Source organism: Sprattus sprattus (genome assembly GCF_963457725.1).
Source record: "Sprattus sprattus genome assembly, chromosome: 1".
NCBI classification, from domain to species: Eukaryota; Metazoa; Chordata; class Actinopteri; order Clupeiformes; family Clupeidae; genus Sprattus; species Sprattus sprattus.
The window spans coordinates 60,902,170-60,924,060 of NC_137920.1; the positions used below are offsets into that span (position 1 = coordinate 60,902,170).

The 21,891-nt window shown below is 42.1% G+C and overlaps 2 protein-coding genes across 2 annotated transcripts; one reads left to right on the top strand and one right to left on the bottom strand.

The window, feature by feature from the left end:
• Positions 1-5,106: 5,106 nt before the first annotated feature.
• LOC308370777 (myelin protein zero-like protein 2) lies at positions 5,107-13,170 on the bottom strand (the record flags this gene model as incomplete). Its single annotated transcript, XM_080845487.1, has 5 exons — positions 5,107-5,281; positions 6,686-6,914; positions 7,599-7,809; positions 8,066-8,238; positions 13,116-13,170. The coding sequence occupies 5 exons, from the start codon at positions 13,168-13,170 to the stop codon at positions 5,107-5,109; spliced, it is 843 nt and encodes a 280-aa protein (XP_080701613.1).
• Positions 13,171-14,076: 906 nt separating this feature from the next.
• On the top strand, positions 14,077-20,760 carry pafah1b2 (platelet-activating factor acetylhydrolase 1b, catalytic subunit 2; the record flags this gene model as incomplete). The annotated part of the gene is made up of 6 exons (XM_080853359.1): positions 14,077-14,228; positions 15,152-15,233; positions 15,634-15,723; positions 16,403-16,519; positions 16,971-17,093; positions 20,482-20,760. Exons 2-6 carry the CDS (start codon positions 15,153-15,155, stop codon positions 20,758-20,760), a joined length of 690 nt encoding a protein of 229 aa, XP_080709485.1. The 5' UTR covers positions 14,077-14,228; position 15,152.
• Positions 20,761-21,891: the final 1,131 nt, after the last annotated feature.

The following is a 21,891-nucleotide window of genomic DNA, read 5'->3' on the forward strand; positions in this document are numbered from 1 at the left end:
TACACACAAACACACACACACACACACACACACACACACAAAGATATAGGAGGAGGTGCTCTACAAACTGGAACGAGAGGAAGAGAGAGCTGAGAGCCGAGTTCCTCTGCATTCACTGACTTACTGACGCAGGGGCACACACACACCTCCACTCTCATTTATGAACACACACACACACACAATTTATGTGAAAGGCAAATATAATAAATTCCTGCACAAAACACAGCAGCCTCCCGCCTTCCTTTTCCACCGCCTACAAAACGAATAGATCACGCAAAATGATCACACCTTAAAGGAGATGACATAGACACACAAAGGAAGATCAATGAGGTGCAATATGGCGGTTTTAAAGTACTCACCCCCTACCTACCGCCACACAGTCCTCCCTGACGTTTGCACGAGGTGAGTGTCAACTGCACCCAGAGTAATAACAAAGCGTGAACATCCAGTCACCACCTAGATGACGTGAAAATGAATTGTGAAAACTTATCTCACCTTGACTCCCCTCGTTCTTGCCCTCGCATCTCTTCTCAATTCTTTTCCTGCCCCTCTCCCCATCCCTTCCTCCCTCCTCTGCTCATTTCCTCTTTTCTCTTCTCTGTTTCAGTCAAGGTCACGGAATAAATTAAAGGCCAAAATGCTGAGCACAACCTGCCCTGGGTCTCTGTACTAATCTCAGCGCTCACGTCGTAATTCACCACAAAGCGGGTTCTGAACAGCCACAAACAGACCATCAACGCCTTTAACACCAACCAGCACAGAAATATGAGCACTTCAATTTTCCTTACACTGTGCTCATATTTATCTTAGCTTTGTCTTAAATCATGTAAGATCGCTTGCTGTGCATTAAATATTATAGGAATTATAAAATATTCCCTATAAAATCACAAAATGTGATCACAAATGTATGTACAAACTTCCATCAGTCCCTGCTCAACACGCACCTCATTAAAGTCTAAATACAATGCTCGTGGCTAAATCAGATATGTTTCGCTGTGCCACTGATGAGTTTCAGTCAGGTGTGTGGAGCAGGGAAATATTGGAAACATGCAGGGAACAATTGGGAACCACTGCTCTCAGGCAGGGCCGTGCATAGGCATTTTGAAGGGGTCATTGCTCTGACCTGAAAAAAGGGCAACACCCCCCACCACCCCCGGACTGTATGGAGAACTGAGAAGAGCAGGGTCTTTATTAATAGTAATAAATAGAACACTTGAATACAGCAATTCATTTGTGAATGGCATCATTCTGTGGAGGACATACCAGTGGGTTTGAAATAAGCACCCTTATGCATTTTTTGGGAACTTCACAATAGGACAGCAAGGCTTGACTGAATGTGAAAATGTGATAATTTGACTGATTGTACTAAAATCTGTTAGCCTGACGATGTCATAGATATAATTTTGTGGGCGGAGTTCAGGCTGGTATCCAAGCTAAAAATCTGTATTCATGGATTATGCCTCACTCTCCATCTCAACATCCTCCCTGGTTGGCATCCTGTCCTGCCTTTCTGTGTCATCTCTACTTTCCCTGTTCTCCAAGTCTGTTCTGTTCTCATCTGGGTATGGCTCTTTGTCTTTGTCTGCAGTTGATGTACTTGGCTCATAATCTGTCCAATTATATTATTGTTAAGATTACAATCATTTAGTGCAGGGGTGTTAAACTCAAATACACAGAGGGCCGAAATAAAAAAAATGGGTGTAAGTCGAGGGCCGGACAGTGGAACAAGCGCTCCCTAAATTGACGTATGCTACCAACGCGGGGACAGTGCATTGTGGGACAAGCTCTGATAGATAAATAGATGGATACTTTATTAATCCTGAGGGAAAATTAGGCAAACCAAATTAAATTTCACCGTTGCTCATTCAAATCAATGGAACTTTTTGCAACATTCTGAGGAGCTGGCGGGCCATATGAAATGGCTTGTCGGGCCTGATCAGGCCCCCGGGCCTTGAGTTTGACACGTGATTTAGTGTGACTCATTATCCCTGTACTTTCTAGCATGGTCCTTCCATCTCATATTTGGTGATCAGCACTACCTGACCTATGTGTTTCCTGGTCCACATTTTCCTCTGGTCTGGAGGCTTGTGGTTTCTCCTCATTTCAAATGTAATGTTATTATAATAAAATGCTATAATATAATATAATAGTATGCAAAAAATATGAGTCTGAAAATATGAGCCTGTTTCACATTAATTAATTAGCCTACACATCGGCATCTTTATCACAATGCAATGTCTCCGTCTCACCTGCTGGTTTGCTTCTTTGTAACCAACTCTGCAAAGATGTGCTCCCTTTGCTGCCTCCTTTAACTGATTCTCTCTCTCTCTTGAATCCTTCCCTTTTCCTTAGGCATTCTAGCTTCTACCGCACTCTACACTAACCAACACCCAAAACAGTGATAGGATTTAGGCATTTAACCATTTTGAATGAAATGATTTCATGTGATGCATTCCATCTTCTTGTTAAACCGAAATGTTCAATCAGCAGACACAAAAACAATCTGCATGTGGTAACGGGCTGGTTGTCTGGTAGGCAAGCTAGCTGCCTGATTCTTAAGGCTAAACGTGGCAAACTGAAAATGAAAATTAAATGAAAATGAATTGAATTGAATTAATTTCATATAACTTGATGATGATTGTTTGTTTGTTATTCATTTCATTTCAACTTCAAACTCACCCTTTCCCTATTACGTCAAAGCGGTTGCGCATCGATTACAAGACAAGTCACACCAGACAACCGTGACAGTATCTCGAGGCAAACATGCAGGCTCTCAGGTGCCGGCCCGGTCGCATGCTGCACTACATGTAGCCAGGTACAGTAAACAGAGTAGGGGGCTTTCCCAAACTTTACCCTCCCCCTACTCACTTCCACTCTCGTTCCCCATAGGCTACTTTATGAAATGTTTCGGGTGGTGATTTTTTTTAAATCTAGGCCTACATGAAATTCTGTTTTAAAACGAGGAGGGCAGACGGGCAACCTTAGCCTCCCCCCCAAGTGCACGTCCCTGGTCTCAGGTACCACTTCACTCTGTGGAACAACTGCTGTTAGGAACCACTCCACTCCACTCTGAGCATACTGAAGAGGAACTGGGAACCATTGCTCTGAGGAACCACTCTGCTCTGAGCATGCTGAAGAGGAACTGAATGGGCACTACTGTTCTGAGTATGCTAAAGAGGAACTGGGAACTGCTGTTCTGAGCATACTAGAGAGGCCAGTCTGACACCACGCAGGTGCTGCACCTGCACTAGCTGCTGACCTCAGAGCCAGTGCCTTGACGTACGTCAGCTGTTTTGTTAAAACGAGTCAGGGAGACAACGGCCTAGCTTCACCAAAATGAGGGCACTGTTTGGTAACGCTGTATCTGGATGCCCTGTAGAAGCACCGCAGACAGTAAATGATCTGTAAACAGTCTGTTACTAATTCTTATAACAACAATTCACTGCTAGAGAAGGAGGTTTAACTTCCCTCTTTCATAAGAGGTAAGTATTTACATGTAAATAATGGTAAGCTTGAAACTTTAAAGTAGATGTATTTATGATGTATATCAATGCACCAATAGGTAACCTCAAAGCAACTCCCCGCACCACGTTGCATCAACACCCTCTCCGCAATTGCTCGTAAATTCACCTTTCTATCGTCTCCTGGCATTCCCTCTCAGCCTGGAACCGACTTCTAGACTGGTTCAGATGGGACTTCTAGACTGTTTCAGATGACTGGACGCAAGAGCATATGGCTTTGGTCCAGCATGGGCAGACGTCATGCACAGATTCAGTGGTGAGGATTGTACTCCACCTAGTGGAGATAAAAGGACTGGCTCTGTGATGTTCATAAACCATGGAATCTTAATTCAAACAGGAAATATGCTGATTCCTTCACACATTTGCAAACATATTTTCTGTTTCGACAGATGAGATTTGTCCTAACGAATTTTAATGTTTAACATAGAAAGAGGGAATCATTTTAAATCACACTGACAAACCCAACCAAACCAAACCAAATGCCAGAGATGCCTGAGGTGGGTTGCTGCGACACAGGGATTAGGCTTGATGACCTTTGTCAAACTCAGCCCATTCAGGTTTTAGTAAGAGAAGTGCAAAGAAAGAGAAGAGGGCAGGATGGGCCTTTATACTCCTCCTTTCCACCTCATGTGGATGACATAAAGGACAGTGAGGTGATCTGCAAAAAGACATCCGTTCGGCTTTCAGTGTCCCCACACAAGTATGGACACGTTTGGGAAACATGTTCAGCCATGTAGGGATTGGCACTTGTGTAGACATTGTATGACATACATGCTGCAGACCAGATATTAACTCTTTCCTATGAAAGGAAATTCAACAGTACTCAGAAAAGTCTCAAATTTATTTGTTGTTAAAACATTATCAAATCTATACATTTCATAGAAAATGGGGAATGTTAAGTGTTGATCAGTGTGTTTGACTGTAATTAAAACAGGAATATCAAAAAGGCAGTGCGATTCTACAATCAAATTTGACATCCCACATTTTGTGCAAACACAAATACCTTCATGAGCCACAATACAGTAAATACATCTCTGTCTTTTTCTTTCTCTCTTTCTCACGCACACACTCTCCACTCATCATACAACATGCCCACAGGAACAGAGAAGAGCATTCTGGGTATCGACTCAGATGATAATCGCTTCGCACACATAAACCTCCCTGCAGGCCCAGGCCCGTGCCCACACACACACACACACACACACACATCTGCAACAGCAGCAGCAACTGCATCACTTGGTCCATGACAGCACTAGAAAGATCATTGGCAAGTGAGTTCAAATTTCCCATCAAGCCTTGCAAAAAACATCATTAACACTGAAATGAAACTGTCAAACATACAGTTGGTGGAGTCAGCAGACCTGAAGGAGATCAAGTGACACCTTGTGTTGAACTCAGGATGGACAGTGTTATTCACAATTTACTTTAAATAACAAAGAATATCAATGATAGAATTACAGTAACGGCAGAATTAAGGCAGCAGCTGAGCAGTGCTGCTAGACACCTCTGTGATGGGTTAGGCATGGCCAGTTACCTGACTGTATTGCCTCTATTGTCTTTCCTGCTATAACTCAGGTTACCTGTGCTAATCATCATCATCATCATCTCCATCGTCATCATCATCGTCGTCATCATCGTCATCTTCATCATCCTCGTCATTATCCTCATCACCATCGCTACTCTCTTCGGACCCTCCGTCTGAGCTGTCCACCTCGAAAGCCTTCTCCACTACCATCAGGTGAATGGCCTCCTCTGGTTTGCTGACATACAGGGGGTTTATGAACACACAGGGGGTACATGTCCAGACATACACACAGAATATGCACAGGTATTCAGAAAACTCAGTCACACACACACACACACACACACACACACACACACCCACACCCACACACACACAGGGCCACCTGCTAAAGGCTTACAACAGCCTGGGGAAGAAAGGTAGTTGGCTTTTGATTACCCACAAACCCTTGCGTAAACCCAGAGAGAGAGCCAAAGACATGTTTCCTCCAGTAGAGACAGTGATAAGGGAATGCCCATGTCCTTCTTGACAAGATGGCCATCCTTTTCCATGTTCCGTGAGAGAATTAAGATCTGTCTCAGAAGTCTTTGACTGCCCGAGTCACAGGACCAACAGTGTGCGATCTGATTTGTTTGCAGTGAGCAGGAAGCATTTGGAGACGTTAGTCCAAAGTCTTTTTAGACCCGAAGAAGAAAAACAAAAACCTAGAAAAACATCCATCCAACTCAACCCCAGCCAGACATACCACATCCCAACAATCATGCCTAGAGTCATATCACACTGATCAGTTTCCCAACAGAGAGAGAGAGAGATGGAGATAAGAGAGAGAATGTGTGACTGCAGTCTCGTCATACAGTCATAGAGATTTTTGGTGAAATAAATAATAAAAGGGCAATGGTTGAATGGAATAGACCAGTAGGACGAGAATGCAACCATCTTGTTTTCAACTGACACCAATGGCTACCAAAGCTACAAAGGCCTCTGTACAGGAATGCTACATGGATTTTCTGTCTTTTAATTTGAGGAAGAAAATAATCCATTGATGAGAGCTGGAAGCCAATATATCTCCGTGAGGGAACAGGGACTTACAGATTTGAGATTGTAAACCAGTAAATAAGCTTGAATGATGGCACACAGCCTGGTTTGTATTGATGCCAGTTGAATACAGAACTTGTACAGAATAGCACTGTGGTTTTTAACCAGTTCTATTTCTTTCCACACTTTCCCTTACTGTTTGCCAATTAAAATTACAAAATCTATCAATACAAAGAAACAAAAAAGGTCTGTTAAAAAGATCTGTTATATTTCTATTATTACAATATTAAAAATATGTATTTTTTATGAGTATTTAAAATATATATCATAAAACAATGCTAAATGCTTCTAGTCAAAATCACGTACGTGAATATGTACATCATTTTGCCATAATGAAATTTGTCGGTCAAGTAACACTCATATTTCGCACTAACTCAGCGTCTCGCTCCCTTTTGCGTGGCTGAAGACCAAGTGTGAAACCTATGGGAAAGACAGGAGCCTCAAAAAGCCAGAGGTGCCAGACGACCACAACCCCTTATTCTCCGTAGGCAGGAGCCAGCATCCAGAACCCTGCAGGTTTCGGTTGGGGGCCCGGGGCGCCTCTCACCAGACGGTGGGGTCCTTCCGCGTGCGCTCACGCAGCGGCACCTCTGGTTTGTTGTCATCACCCAGCGGCACCTCTGGTTCGTCGTAGTCGTGCAGCGCCCCCTCTGGTTCGTCGTAATCACGCAGGCGCAGGCGCCACCGCACCAACACGAAGATTATGAGGACGACTATGACCACTGCAATGGCACCTCCTACTGACGCCGCCAAGATTTGGATATCTGAGATGGAAGCTGGAGACACAGGGGAAGAGAAGACACTGCAATACCCAAACACTGCCATCCAAATAGAACAATATTTGGTATTCCGATGATCAACATTTAATCTTTCATGGTGGGGCTCTGATTAGGTTTTCAGGAGAATGATTTCAGTGTTATTCCACCCAGTGCTATCTACATCCTGTGCAAGACTACTGATTTCCACTTTTCTTGCTTGAGAAGGCATGGAAAGATTGTAATGGTAAGATTTAAATATCCGATACTAAGCCAAACACAGACTGTGTTCTAATTTTTCTATCAGTCTAGATTCTACATATGTTGTGTCTTCTACAAGCCTATATTAGTAGAAAAATGTCAAAATACGCACCATCTTTGAAAATCGTCTCTGTAAATACCATCAAACACAACAATTCTTGATCATGTGCACATAGATAATGTGATACATCATATACAGTGCCTGTTTAGTCTCAGCTCAATAATATGGGAGTGAACTTGTTCTAGTAGTTATTAGCTACCCTAAGAGAATACGAGTCAGGGACTCTACTGCGCTCTGTATTTAGCAAATAAAATTCAAACATGGTTCTACCATGTATCGACCAATCAGAACATTCCAAAAGTGATGACATCCCTGTCAGCCAAGTCTATTTTGGTCTATTTTTATAAGTCTTTATCACCCATTCCATCCCGTGATTCACTCACCTTTTTCTACTACTTTCAGGACGACCTCCCCTGCGATGCCCTGGAAGTCTGGGGGATTGCGCACCTCACAGCCGAAGGTGCCGTTAAAGTTGAACTGGACGTCAAGGAGCGTGATGGAGCAATCCTCTTTCATGATGTCCCCTGACCACACTGCGTGGCCTTTGAAGCGGCCCTCAGTCGGAGGGAAAGGGCCCTCCTGGTAGTGGAACACCTGAAGGAAAGGAAAGAAGATGAGGTGAGAACAGAGGCAAGAGCCATTCCTTAGTAAATGTGCTACACCCTGACCCTACACCTGAAACCTACAAAGAGTGCAAACAATATCAGGAAAATATCTGTGAAGAATGTCGCGTCACTCTACAGTGACCCTCAGGGACATTGACCTGTTGTGTGGAGTCCGCCCCCCCCAATCCAAATTAAGCCTTTCCACAAGCGTGTCCACTCTCATACCCAGTTCTGAGTGGCCTCACCGTTTCCTCTGGGCCAGGCTTCAGAGGCCTGAAGTTCCAGCCAACGATGACAGAGTCCTCAGAGATGGGCTCCGATGACTTAAACGTGCACTGGAGTTTCACGCTCGTGCCATTCAATGCCTCCACCTCCTTCCGGCTCATGATTACCTCTATGGCCCGCACCTGGACTATACCTGTGGGACAGGAGGTCTGTATGGGTTAATAAGCAAGACACACAGACAGATAGAGATGGACATACGGGACACATCTCTCTCTCTCTCTCTCTCTCTCTCTCTCTCTCTCTCTCTCTCTCTCTGATATACAGTCCGTCATGGACATAATCGATTCACATACAATATATCCAAGAGAACAGAACATACATTGATGCATTACACACTCAGACACACACACACACACACACACACACACACACACACACACACACACACACACACACACACACACACACACACACACACACACACACACACACACACACACACACACACACACACAAGCACAAGCACAAGCACAAGCACACGCAAGCACTCAGTTGCAAGCGGGACACAAAAATTATCTTACAAATAAATGATCACATTCATACTTCTCATTCTAACTCAAGAGGGCCCCAGGGGAATATTTCTTGAAACTGTGAAAATGGATTTGATGCAGTCATAAAACAGCGAAACCACAAGAGCGTGGGTCTCACATACAAGGAGTCTCAAGCAGGCCTATAAGATCAAGTAATGGACTACTACAAAATTACCTATGATCTCAATCTCATACCCCGTTTACACGGTGGGAAAACGCATATATTTTCATGCGGTTGGCCTTTCATTTACACGAAAACTGAGGTTTTATCACGGAAAACGAACATTTCTAAAAACTCCGGCCAAAGTGGAGATTTCTGAAAACTTTAAGTAGGTGACTTAAAATGCATCACGTCATGTCAGTGTCCTATGTTTACAGTTAGTTTGCTTACTGATCATGTATGCTGTTAAGGTAGTGCTCAATTATATGTTAATGCAAACGCTTTTGGCCTGTTTGCATTTAAACACAACTGCTTTTCTATATCGAGGAGCACAGGCAAAGAACTGCACGGAGGCCTGCCAACGTCGCCTCCCGGAGGAATGGCATGAGAACTTCCAAACTTATGTGGGTTCATGTAAACAGAAACTTTTTTTTTTGAACGATCTTGTGTGTACAAAAAAAACGGGGGGCAGAAATATTAGTTTCTGTAAATACCCGGCTATGTGTAAATGTGGTTTCAGACCCAGTGCTGAGACTACACCACTGCCCCTTCAGACAGAAGCAACAAGCCTTGCTATCACAGAAAGCAGTAGCCACAACTGAGTTCAGGGCCACAGATACTAGCAGCAAGTTTCAGCCACAGCAGCAGGTGCCAATCTGCTGAGTAGGCAGTGAAGGACAGGGAAGGCAAAAAGCCATCCAACTACTGAGGCAGCTGCCAGTTGTGAGCTCACCAGGCCTCACTGCCCCGGAGTGTGTCTTTGAAATCAAGAGGTGACTTGTTGTAGGCAGGCCAAAACACCTGTAGCAAATCACCACCAAGGGTGGAGTTTTCCTTCGATACTGATTTGCATTGAAAGAACTGGACAAAAACCATACAAAAAAAATCAGTTTGATAAGCACTGTACAAAAACACACTGCTAAAACAGCTACAGTTCTCTCTTACTTTGGCTGAGGGGAGACTAAACATGCACTGAATCAGACAAAAAAACAGTGGTTGTTCTATTGTAATTAATCATCAAAATGTGTGCAAGGGGCACCTGTGGTTAAATGGCCCGTAATAGAGTCTCCTGTTTCAGCAACACGGGACATTACACTTTGCTTAGAAATCAATCTGGATGCAAAGCCTTTGAGCAATAAAAGTCTCAGTGTCACATAATGGCTAATTCTTGTAGCATCCTGTAGTTTGTGTTTAGGAATGTACAGTCCAGGGCATTTAGAAAATAAGAAATAGAAAGTAGCATACTCATTCTGATTTAATACTGATTAATTAAGGATCATCCACTATGGTGTGATATAAACACAATGTCCATGCATTACAATTCTAAGGGCATGTATGCAGACGATGGTGATGCAGACGCAGAATCAAAACAGCTTTTTTGGGGGCCAAGCAGTAAAGATGGTAAGAAGCAAAGCTGCTTGTAGGGGAAATTAAGCTAAAAAAATATTAAAGCCAGCAGATAGAAGCAACGAAGTTGATACAGAAGGGGTTTCAGAAGGGATGCCCAAAACTTCACAACCATTTTAAGGGCATTTTAATGGGAAAAAATCAATCAAAACCAGTGCCACATACTATTTCCTTTTAAATGCTTCCTCAATTGCATCTTGAAAGGGAATTGTTAACTCAATAAATTAAACAATGTGGTCACACTCGGAATACAACATCATTTCTGGTCTTATAGCAACAATACACTGTGGAACTTGAAGTTGTCTACCAACATCAGCCTGCAATTTCCAAGCCTGCACTTTGCCTCATTTGCCAGTTTTGTGCGTGCCTGGTTTTGCCCCTCTTGCAAAAAATAAATCCTACTGTCCCTGTCATTAACTGGCAAAGAGTTCACCTCAACTTGTTTATTCTCAAACAAGCTAATTCAGATTGATGCTATACTTTCATCAAAGGAAAAGCTAGCAAAGCTGTATCCTGGGTATCTGTGTATTTTATTGTAAATCTATCATTAAATTGACTTACATGGGCATAATACAGATTGATTTGAATTGAACAATTTAGATTGAGATTTGATTGTAAAATGTCCAAATATTCGCACATGAGGGAAGGGGGGAGTAGCAGAGCCACTAGGAGCAAGCAGATGGATTCATTCAAAAGCCAGTCAGGAGAAAACAGATTAGCTTACAGGCATCATTTAGCTATAGGATCCATACAAGATTGATAGTGGGGGAAGAAGGGTAGGACTTGGATCAAAAACAGCGTTAGGTAAAGAGAAAGGGTTGGGGGTGGGACTGCCCCCCCAGGGTTACCAACCTGTATTGGGGTAAGGGGAGAAACTGGGATACGAACAATGGTTATCTTAGGCACCCAAGGAAAACAAGTAATACTGCCATTTCATTAACATCAACAACATAACACAACCTGATCTAGAGAAGAGGTAGAAGGAAAGATGCAATGAATAGATCATTCAGAACTTTGTATATGCGCTGTATCACAAGATTATAATACTATATTTTAAAATGTAAAGATTTCTACTAGGCTGTTATTGGAAAGATTGGTAACCCTAGATCATGGCACACACTGGCACTCCTCTACAGCTTTCAGGACAATATGTGAGTGGGATGGGGCCTGCAGTCAAAGAGGTTTTGGGATCCTCCTTTTGGAGTGTATTAAAACTGCCAAATATGTTACCTTGTAAGGTCCTTTCTGGGCCCCTTACCATTTCGCCATTTTAAATTTCTTCAAAAGCTCACATTCTGTTTTCAATTCAAGGGTATAATGATGCCTAATTTCATGGTTTTATGAGGGCCACTTAAGGTGCTTGAGTTGCCTCTTGAGACAATTGCCAAATATAAAGGTGGCCATTTCACTTCATATTTTGGACAGCCTCTGTGGGATGTTTGCCAAGTTGCCAAGATTCCATGGCAACTATGCCCTGCTGGGCTTCTTGCAGCTATATTTAATGATTTGTTTTGTTGTCGAAAGAGAGACTTTTTTTTTCAATGCGACTGCTTACTTTTGGTTATTCATAAGTAATATCACTAGGCAGCACCTAATTCCAAAATAAAATTGAAATGTGACATAATATTTGGGACAGATTTTGGCCTACAGGTGAAGCCAGTACATGTCAGACCACAAGAGTGAGAACATGAATGGACATGCAGTCCAGGAGACCCAAACAGCCATTTTAATCAGTACGGTCTTCTTGTTTCCAACAGATACACAGATTCTCATGTTTCTGACAAAACAAATAAGCCAAGTGTCACCATTTTAGCTCACACTGACAATAGGCTTAGTCATCACTTCATTTCTACTAGATTCAAACCCTTGACACTATGAAAGGACCACGAACAACATGGTTTGAGTAGTTGAATGGTATGATTTGTATTATATATGGCATGTAGACTCACTTTCTAGAATTGTAATTCAAACAGGCCTAACCGTCCTCGGCCTTCAAACAACCAACACCCACACACTGACAAAAATGTCTGACTCAAAAACAAATATTTCGACTTAAGCTATGCACACTACAACAACACTCCTTTTGACAACGCCATTAACACAACACAACACACCTCTACTATTCAACTAAATCCACATATCAGCACTGATTGGTACACATTCTATCTCTCAATAATGTCATGAAATCTCCTCTACTGGGCCACTCCTTACTATGGGATGATACTTTGTCCTTAATTACTCACTCACTTTGTTCCAGGGCATGGCAGTGATACTTTGTATCTATTTATCATGTTATGAAAGTGTGTGGAAATTATTGCCTGAAAAAAAGGCATATCATTTTATTTTATTTTATCCTCCAAATGTTGATGAAGGAATGACATCCTTCATCTAAACACCCTGTTAAGGATAATTTAACCTCTTCCGTGAGAATTTTGTCAGTCGGTTGTTCCTGGACAGGTGACAGCATCAGATACGCCTAATGCCAATAGTCCCTGTAGGACAGGTGTCGCACTCTAAGAATTCAAAATGTAACAACTTCCTCCCATATAGGCTACATGTATCTAAGACTGTCATCAATTAACTTAAAGCCTTGATTATAAACTAAACACACAAAAAAAGTGTTTGTTCTTTTATCCAGAGTGAACGAGTGTGGCAGCGATTAGTTTATAAATGGCGGACCCACTTTGCAAGTAACATTACAGGACAGCTCTATGTAGCCTAGTTGTCATGAAATAGTTGAAATATCTAATCTGAAAGTATAACCTACAGTCTAATCCAGGTTAAAATGGAATGAAGCATAACCTGAAATGGCCTCAGCCCAGCTGTTGCAAGAGGATTTCACTTCTAGTAGCCGAGTGCTGATCTTTTTCTCATAATTTGTCGACAGACCTGTAAACACCCACACTCACTCACCTGGCGTGGCGAAACCTGCCAGCACAGCGAACAAGCATATCCATTTTCGAATCATGGGTTGAACTTGACCTCAAAAAGAAAGACTGATTTTAAGAATATACTGTTGTCGTTGGTTTTCGAATGCACAAATCAATCGGTAAAGGTGAGGATAATGAGTCTAGTGCGGCGTTGTTACTACCATTCTGACTTCCTCAAGGTAGAACATTCTCATTTTTAGAGGCGGAGTTAAAGAGTTGTTGTGAAACTGATTTCATGAAAATCTAACCTGCGCTCCAATCTCTGGCGAATAGTCTTATATCTTCTTGATATGCGTAGGCCTACTGTAGGCATCCATTCTGCCTTTATGTGTATCAAATACATATAGGTTGCAGGAACAAATTATGTATACGGCTATGTGGTCAATCAATAGACCAGTATAGAAAACCATGTCAAATAGTTTTCTGTGTGCGGTCAGAAAAGTAACATTAGCTTCTGCCGCTCTCATGCTGGGATGGCATCCACCACTTGTGCATTGGAATTTTTGACAGTAATTAACCGTTCCATATGTTGCTGATTGGATTTCATATTGGATCCTTGAATCTATGGGAAAATAAAGTCATTATAGATAGATAGATCATATATAGATAGTGATCGATCTTCAAGGATTTGTAGTCTGTCTATCTTATCTTTTTCTTTCTTTTTCTATCCTTAATTTACACAGCATCGCCACTAGGTGCCAATGTATGCTCTTTTGGTACAGGGCACAGAGGAGGTGCATGTTTTAATGGGAAGTGCGTGACGACGACTTCTGGAGGCGGAAGTAGTGTGTAGGACGAGGGCGGTAACGCTGGAAGAGAGAGCGGGAGGCAGGGGTGGAATGGACAATCGACACGCTTCTACCAAAATAATTGTGATTTTCTTGCAACAGTCGCGTAATTCGCTTTCAAAGACAACCATACAGGGTGCCATATAATGACTTCTGTTGGTGACTTCGACGCCTAGCAGAATAACAAAGGAGGAGAACCCGAGTGTTCGTAACAGCAACATCCGCACCACAACACCAGCATCTTCGATCAGACTGACATTAGTGCACCGTGCAGTCTACGTAACAAAATCTTCTTTACCGCCTAGTAGGTAGGCATCACGGTCATGTGGGATTTGTTGGTTACTTGAAGGTTTAAGATCCAAATGGATGGATGGATTTTATACTTATTTCCTGGAACATATGAAATGGCCAGTTAACTCTGCTCTGATGTGTGATTTATGAGATTTGATGCTATTAAAACGACTGCTTGCAGATTCGCAGTCACCAATGTCAGAATACTTCACACATATTTGTTTTTTATCTGTCTTGTTGCAAGCACTAATATCGTCACGACGTTTTCCTATTTAGTACGAATATTCATTCTATTAATTTCATTCGGCTTATTCGCCACAGGCCGCCATGAAGTAGTGTGCCTACTAGCCTATCTGTCAGCATCGAGCTCCCATAGCATCATGTATGACCGAGGCCTTGAAACATACAACTGGGTCCTTTGTGTTAGAGGCTATACGGCGATCATATGGTCTCGTCTTTCATCTCTGGAGATCAGGGTGGAAGCTGTCCAACTCTCTGCGTTCGTCATGTAATCGGATTGTTGTTGTGCAGGTTGCAAAAGAAGATCAAAGAATTGAAAGCGAATGCAGAGTGCACTGTTTGTGCGTTTTACTAAGGGCTGCGCTGCCAAGAACGTGGGGACAACCGTCACCGTCTCCTGTCATCATAACGACAAGGATGCATCTTTAGTTGCAGAAAATTATTCCAAACTCAATAGCAGTACCCCTTAATAGCAGTTGCACCTGTGCCAAAAACTTCACATAAACACATTTCTTTTAAAAAGTACTCAGCAGCAAGCAGACCCACCTGAAGATAATTTAGCAGTCTTACAAAGGTCAATATTAATGTTTTGTGTGTGTGTGTTGTAATGGTCCACAGACTTAGGATGACTGTTTGTGTAGTGTCCTTGTTAAGTGTTCTATTTAGGCTATTGGGCTAAAAGCTGTTGTTTTGAATGTAGGATGAGTGGGGAGGAGCAAAACCCTGCTGCTGTGCCCGTACCAGTTCAGGATGTTCAAGGAGACGGACGGTGGATGTCCCAGGTGTGTGTGTGCTTGTGTGCTTGTACACTAACAAGAAATTGTATCATCTTTGACCATCTTAACATGCCCACCACGCACAGTGCTGACAATGGCTTTTGAAAAAAAAAAAAAAATCCGAGCCATCTCTGTCAGTTTGAATGCTCATACGGAGATAGAACCAAACTACACAGCCTGTGCACACTGTGTCAGGCTCATTTCACTACCACTGTTTTTGTTGTCACACGTTCCTGATGAGCTTTAGCCTATCTCTGGCCAATAGATAAAGCCACGCTGAAATTAAGAGTAGAAAAGCCCCAAGGTGCATGCCGTTTTGCCCTTCGTGTTTTTATATTTGAACTGATGAATAACTCTCTCTCTCTCTCTCTCTCTCTCTCTCTCTCTCCTTCGTTTGTGTTTGCAGCACAATCGCTTTGTGCAGGAGTGTAAAGATGCCGAGCCAGACGTGTTGTTTGTTGGAGACTCTATGATTCAACTCATGCAGCAGTATGAGGTTGGTGTTAAATTATTTAATCTTAAATATGATCTTAAAAATGTACTTTTACTTTTAGTTCGCTGATTTAGCTCCTTAAGTGCTCATACGTCATTGTGTGTATTTCTATCAGCTTACATATGTAAGGCTATATCCCCTCCATTGTTGGATCTATCATGGATGGAATTGGAATCTGCTGCCTCATGGTAGAAAAGCCTTTGGGTATAGCTGCTTCAATTGTGGCCTCTTTAGGAGTAAAGTGGGAAAAGCATTACTTCCTATGTCTGGTGTACATCTAAAAATACTTTTGTACAGATTTTTAGCTTTGTATGAAGGAAAGGGAAGATATTTTCTACGTCCTTACATCGTAGAATGTGTGCTTTTGAGTAATTATTAAAGATCATAGAGCCTTCATGCATCAGCACGTCACTGATTGTGGTCGGAGACCTAATCTACAACTTAAATATCACCTGCCTGCTATCACCAAGCTTGAGATGATCCCTGGCTCTGTAAAGAAGTAGTAGTTACATTGAAAGATGGCAGTGTAACAGTGTGAGCAGAGAGGTGGAAAAGTACTATGAAGTCTATGCAGTTAATTGTATCAAGTAGCAAGTAGAATGCTATACAGGACACATACATATTATTAAAAAAGCTCAATTCAGTTTGGAAAATGATGATGATTGTTTTGTTGCTGTTGCAGGTGTGGCGAGAGCTTTTCTCTCCTCTTCACGCTCTTAACTTTGGAATCGGAGGGGATACCACCTGCAACGTCTTTTGGAGACTCCAGAACGGAGAACTCGAGAACATCAGACCTCGGGTAGGAATAGATTGAGGGAGAAGCAGAGAGACAAAATACGTCAACTTCAACAGATCCTATACATATATGTGCACCAAAGGAAGAGAAAGAGATTCATCATATGTTTTTCCCCAATAAGCAGAACAGTCATACGTTGCTACACTCAAACCATATGTTTCCTTCAGTCCTTTCCCACAGAGGAGAGGTATTAAACTACTTGTCTTTTAGTGACATGCAAAATTCTAGAATCATGAGCAGGGGTGTAGAAGTGTACAACTGAAAGCTCAGAGGAAGACCTTCTGTTCCCCAGATGGTAGAGCTTGAAACACTGCAAGGATTATGTGCACTATGCATTGCATTTTTATTTGTAAAACTCTAATATCTTCAGAATGGAAGCATGTGAAATGCTGTAGGCTTGGAACAAGTGTTATATTTTAATCATATATTTGGCTGTGCTTTTTTTTCTCCGTAGGTGGTAGTTCTGTGGGTAGGAACTAATAATCACGAGCACAATGCGGAACAGGTAGCAGGGGGTATTCTGACCATCACTCAGTATGTACGCTCATGCCTCCCCAGGTCTAAAGTCGTTGTCCTGGTAAGTTTTTATATCTCATCTTAGTGTGTATAGTTGCATTTGTTTGGCATTGTAGAATGAATGTACGTCATTAACACTCTGGAGTCAAGATTGCGCAAAGGCAATTACGCCTTTAATCTGAAGTGAAGGCTAAATATACTTTAGTATTTCGATAATTCACTTCAAATATTGTTATTTTTTATCGAATGTTCTATTGTAATCTTTCACATTTGTATCCACTAACACTTTGACATTACTTGTCGCAATGAGTCAGCTGAAGTCAAATTTCAAATAATTTTACTTACCAGACATGGATTTTGACCAAATAGACCTCATAAGCAACACGCACAAAGTGGAAGTAGCTACTGTCAAAGATGTGACCATAGACAAGGGAGACCTAGACCGGCAAGCCCTAGACGTCAGGGTCCCAGTTCATAGTGTTATGAAGCTATTTAGCAAGTAGCTAATGTAAGCTAGGAAAGGTTCCAGAAGTGAACCCATATCAGTAATTATTAAAGCTATTGTGTTATAGTATTAATAAAACCTTATACAGACTTTTGTAAACATTGAACTTCACAAGTTTACTCATGATAAAAAAATTGTTAAATGAACATCTTTTAATCCTCTCAGTTGGCACTGACAGCAGTGTAACATTTAAATCACTAAGCTGCTCAAGGCACATAACCATATGTTATGTGACTCCACAATTGGATCCGATTGGCTGGCGTCTTGACTGACAATGCTCTTTGTTCCATCAGGATCCTTGTTTTTACATTTATGCAATGAAATACCACACCAAACATTATAGATGATGATCATTTATGACTTATACAGCTAACCCAGACTGTGCATAGCCCATTCACTTACATGGGGCAAAACACTTCCTTGTCCCACCTTAGTCCAGCCCAGCTAATGGCATAATGAAGTGAATGATGATGTCTCAGGCATTACCGGTCCAGGTATTCCCATGTCCATAGAGACCGTTTCGCCATCTTTGGTGTTTACATAGTATTCGAATGTTTTTTTTTGGTCATCAAAGTTTAAGATGCATATAAAAGAATAACTACATAATATGAAAACTGTTCTTTCACTATATTTCAGAAGACGCATGTTGTATACAGTACTGTGCAAAAGTTTTAGGCAGGTGTGAAAAAATGCTATGAACTAAGAATGCTTTGAAAAATGTAAACAATAAATGTTTATTTTTTATCCATTTACATGGTAAGACTGAGCACAGCAACAAGACACAACGTAGTTATACTGCATCAGCAGGGTCTCTCCCAGACAAATATTTCAAAGCAGACAGGGGTTTCAAAATGTGCAGTTCAAGCTCTTTTGAAGAAGACGTTGAGGATCGTAGACGCAGTGGTCAGCCAAGGAAACTTAATGCAGCTGATGAAAAACCCATCAAGCTTATTTACCTTCGAAATCGGAAGATTTCAAGCAGTGGCATCAGCTCAGAACTGGCAGAAACCAGTGGTACCCAGGTACAGACATTTACTGTCCGGGGAAGTCTGGCCAGAAGTGGTCTTCATGGAAGAGTTGCAGCCAAAAAGCTCTACCCCGACAAGGAAACAAGGCCAAGTGACTGAACTAAGCACGAAAACATAGAAACTGGGGTACAGAAACATGGCAGAAGGTGCTCTGGACTGATGAGTCAAAATTAGAAATATTTGGCTGTAGAAGAAGACAGTTTGTTCGCCAAAGGGCTGGAGAGAGGTACAATAATGAGAGTCTGCAGGCAACAGTGAAGCATGGTAGAGGTTCCTTTCCAGTTTGGGGCTGCATTTCTGCAAGTGGAGTTGGAAATTTGGTCAGGATGAATGGAGTCTCCAATGCTGAGAAATACAGGCAGATACTAATCCATCATGCAATACCATCAGGGAGGCGTATGATTGGCACCAAATGTATTCTGCAGCAGGAACATAACCCCAAACATACAGCCAATGTCATTAACAACTATCTTCAGCTTAAAGAAGAACAGAAAGTCCTGCAAGTGATGGTATGACCCCCACAGAGCCCTGATCTCTACATCATCGAGTCTGTCTGGGTTTACATGAAGAGACAGAAGAATTTTAGGAAGCCTACATCCACAGAAGATCTGTGGTTAGTTCTCCAAGATGTTTGGAACAATTTACCAGCCGAGTTCCTTCAAAAACTGTGCGCAAGTGTATCTGGAAAATTGATGCTATTTTGAAGGCAAAGGGTGGTCACACCAAATTTTGATTTAATTTAGAATTTTCTTCTGTTCCTTCACTGCATTTTGTTAATTTATGAAGAATTGATGAAAATAAACTGTTAACACTTCCATTTTTGAAAGCATTCTTAGTTTACAGCATTTTTTCACACCTGCCTAAAACTTTTGCACAGTAATGTATATTTTGATTGGTATTGGATTTGTAACTTCTGTATAATATAAGTGTAGAAATAATGACATATTACAAAAGCAGAGGTACTGTTGAATACAATTATACCAAGCAACTAAACCAAACCAAAACTGATACTTGAGCCAGAAACATGTATGACTGTGGTTAAATAGAGCCAAACCGAGGGCGTAGCATAACAACACGTAAGAAAATGCCTTAGACTGGGAGGTAGTCATAGCCATGCATGTTTCTATGCATTCTGGATCTTATCAGTGAACATTTATATCCATTCAAGAGTTAACAGAATTATGTCTTGCCTAGGTATACACAGCGGTGCATGTGGTTTACTGTTAACCATCTTAAACCCAACATTGAGTTGTGAGACTATTAGAGATGCTTACCGCAGATGTCCTAAAGCCATTGCCACATTCTACCCCCTTTTTACACACAAAATCTCATCTCTCCAAACACTGACTGTCTCCATCTCTTTTAAGTTCAGCGTTTTGCCTCCTCTGTTCCACTGTGCCGTCTAGATGTATTCTGTCTTTTTGTCTTGTGTTGTGGATTTTGGCAAAGGACTTCATGTTGCCAATGGGCTAAGATGCATTATTGCCTGATCCTTGCCTGGTCATCCTGAATTTCATTATCTAGAAACTTGTCGGCCCATGTAGCTAAATTGACAGACAGCCACCAAGAATATGGGCACATTTTCTTGTAAATATAGTATCTTTCCTGTTGTCTTGGATAAAGCCAGCTTCAAAAAGACTAAAATGATTCAAAATCAAAGTGAGTGATTCACCCTCGTCATCCTCTTCCAGTCCCCTAGACTCCAGAATCTAGGCTCAAAATGTGTCTGTTCTCTACCCTTTTCTCGTCTTTTATTTTTCTATGTTCTTTTGTCTGCCCATTTGTAAAGCTAGTTCAATTACCAAATATGTATGAAATGTGCCAGATAAATAAACCTGCCTTGCCACCAGACAGCACCCATCTTTTGTACTTTCTCTTCGTCATCTTTCCTCTCTTGCTGTCTCGGTTCTCCGCAGGGTCTGCTTCCCCGGGGGGAACGTTCCAACCCTCTGCGGGAGAAGAACGCGGCGGTGAACAACCTGCTGCGCTCGGCGCTGGACCACATGGGGCCCGTCCAGTTCCTGGACATGAGCGCCGCGTTCCTCCACTCCGACGGAACCGTCTCGGTCAGAGACATGTTCGACTACCTGCACCTGACTGCCGGCGGCTACAGCACCATCGCCACGCCCCTCCACGAGTTGCTGCTGCAGCTATTGGATGACATACCACAGGAGAGGCGGGCCTCCCTGGTCTGAGGGGTGGGGGAGGAGTGGTTGGCGTGAGAGAGTGTGGCTCTCATTCATTCCAAGGGGAGGGGGAGGGTGGGGGGGCTCTAACGTAGCAATGAAATGAGGGAGAAGTGTTTGACAATAAATTGGAGAGAGAGAAAGAGTGAGAAGGAGGGCGTAAGGATGAGAGAGAGTTATTAAACTAATTTAAAAAAAAGAGGGAACTTAATTCAACTTGGATTCACACTAACACAGTCAGGTGTCATTTGAAAGAGAGGAAAACACAAGAGCACACATGTTAAACAGAAAAAGAGAGAGAGAGCGCGAGTGAGGGAGAGGTCTGGAGGATACAGTACTCCGCCCTGATGTACATAACACACACAGTAAAGATTTTTGAGTAATGCCCCCTGGTGGATGGTGTGCAGATACACATTTTATTCTACCCCATGAAGGCAATGTCAAGCACTTAATAGAGAGCTCTGATTGGTTGAAAATGTACAGACATTAGTTAGATAGTAAGTTTGAGTAACTGGCCTGCTAATTTTAGTTCATACCGCTTTTAGTTTGTATTACTTCACCCCTGCGGTCAGTGGATGTGAATGCCCTGTTGTAATTTACTTTCTTGGTGAAAGATGTATACATTACATTACTTTTTATTTAAGCCACATTTTGGAAGAATGTCAAACCTTGACATTTACAGTAAAAGTGGAAACATTCACTTCCAAATTTGTCTTTCCCCGTCCAGGCTTTCAAGTGCACTGTTTACTGCAACATCGTGTTCACTTAGCATAGGGTCACCTTTGCTGTGCCAGAAAACCTGTGAACTGTAGCCTGGCTCACTCAGCCTGCTGCTCAGTGTGTTTCTTCCAGAATACCAGAATCTCTATGCCTTCTCACAAGAGCAACAGTCAGCCAAAGTAGCTGTGAAGATCACAACACTAAAAAGGCCTTTACTGATAGTATCTTTCTCTCTCTCTCACTCACTCCCTCTCTGTTACATGCACTCATTCAAGATAGACATGAGGCACAAGTGATCTGAATTCTTTTGTTTATCCTCACGCAACGAATGCACTTACTTCACCTCTCTCTCATAGTCGTTCTCACCTTGTCAGCCTTTCTCTCTGCAATTATTTTAGTTTGTTTTTCCTTTTTTTGTCC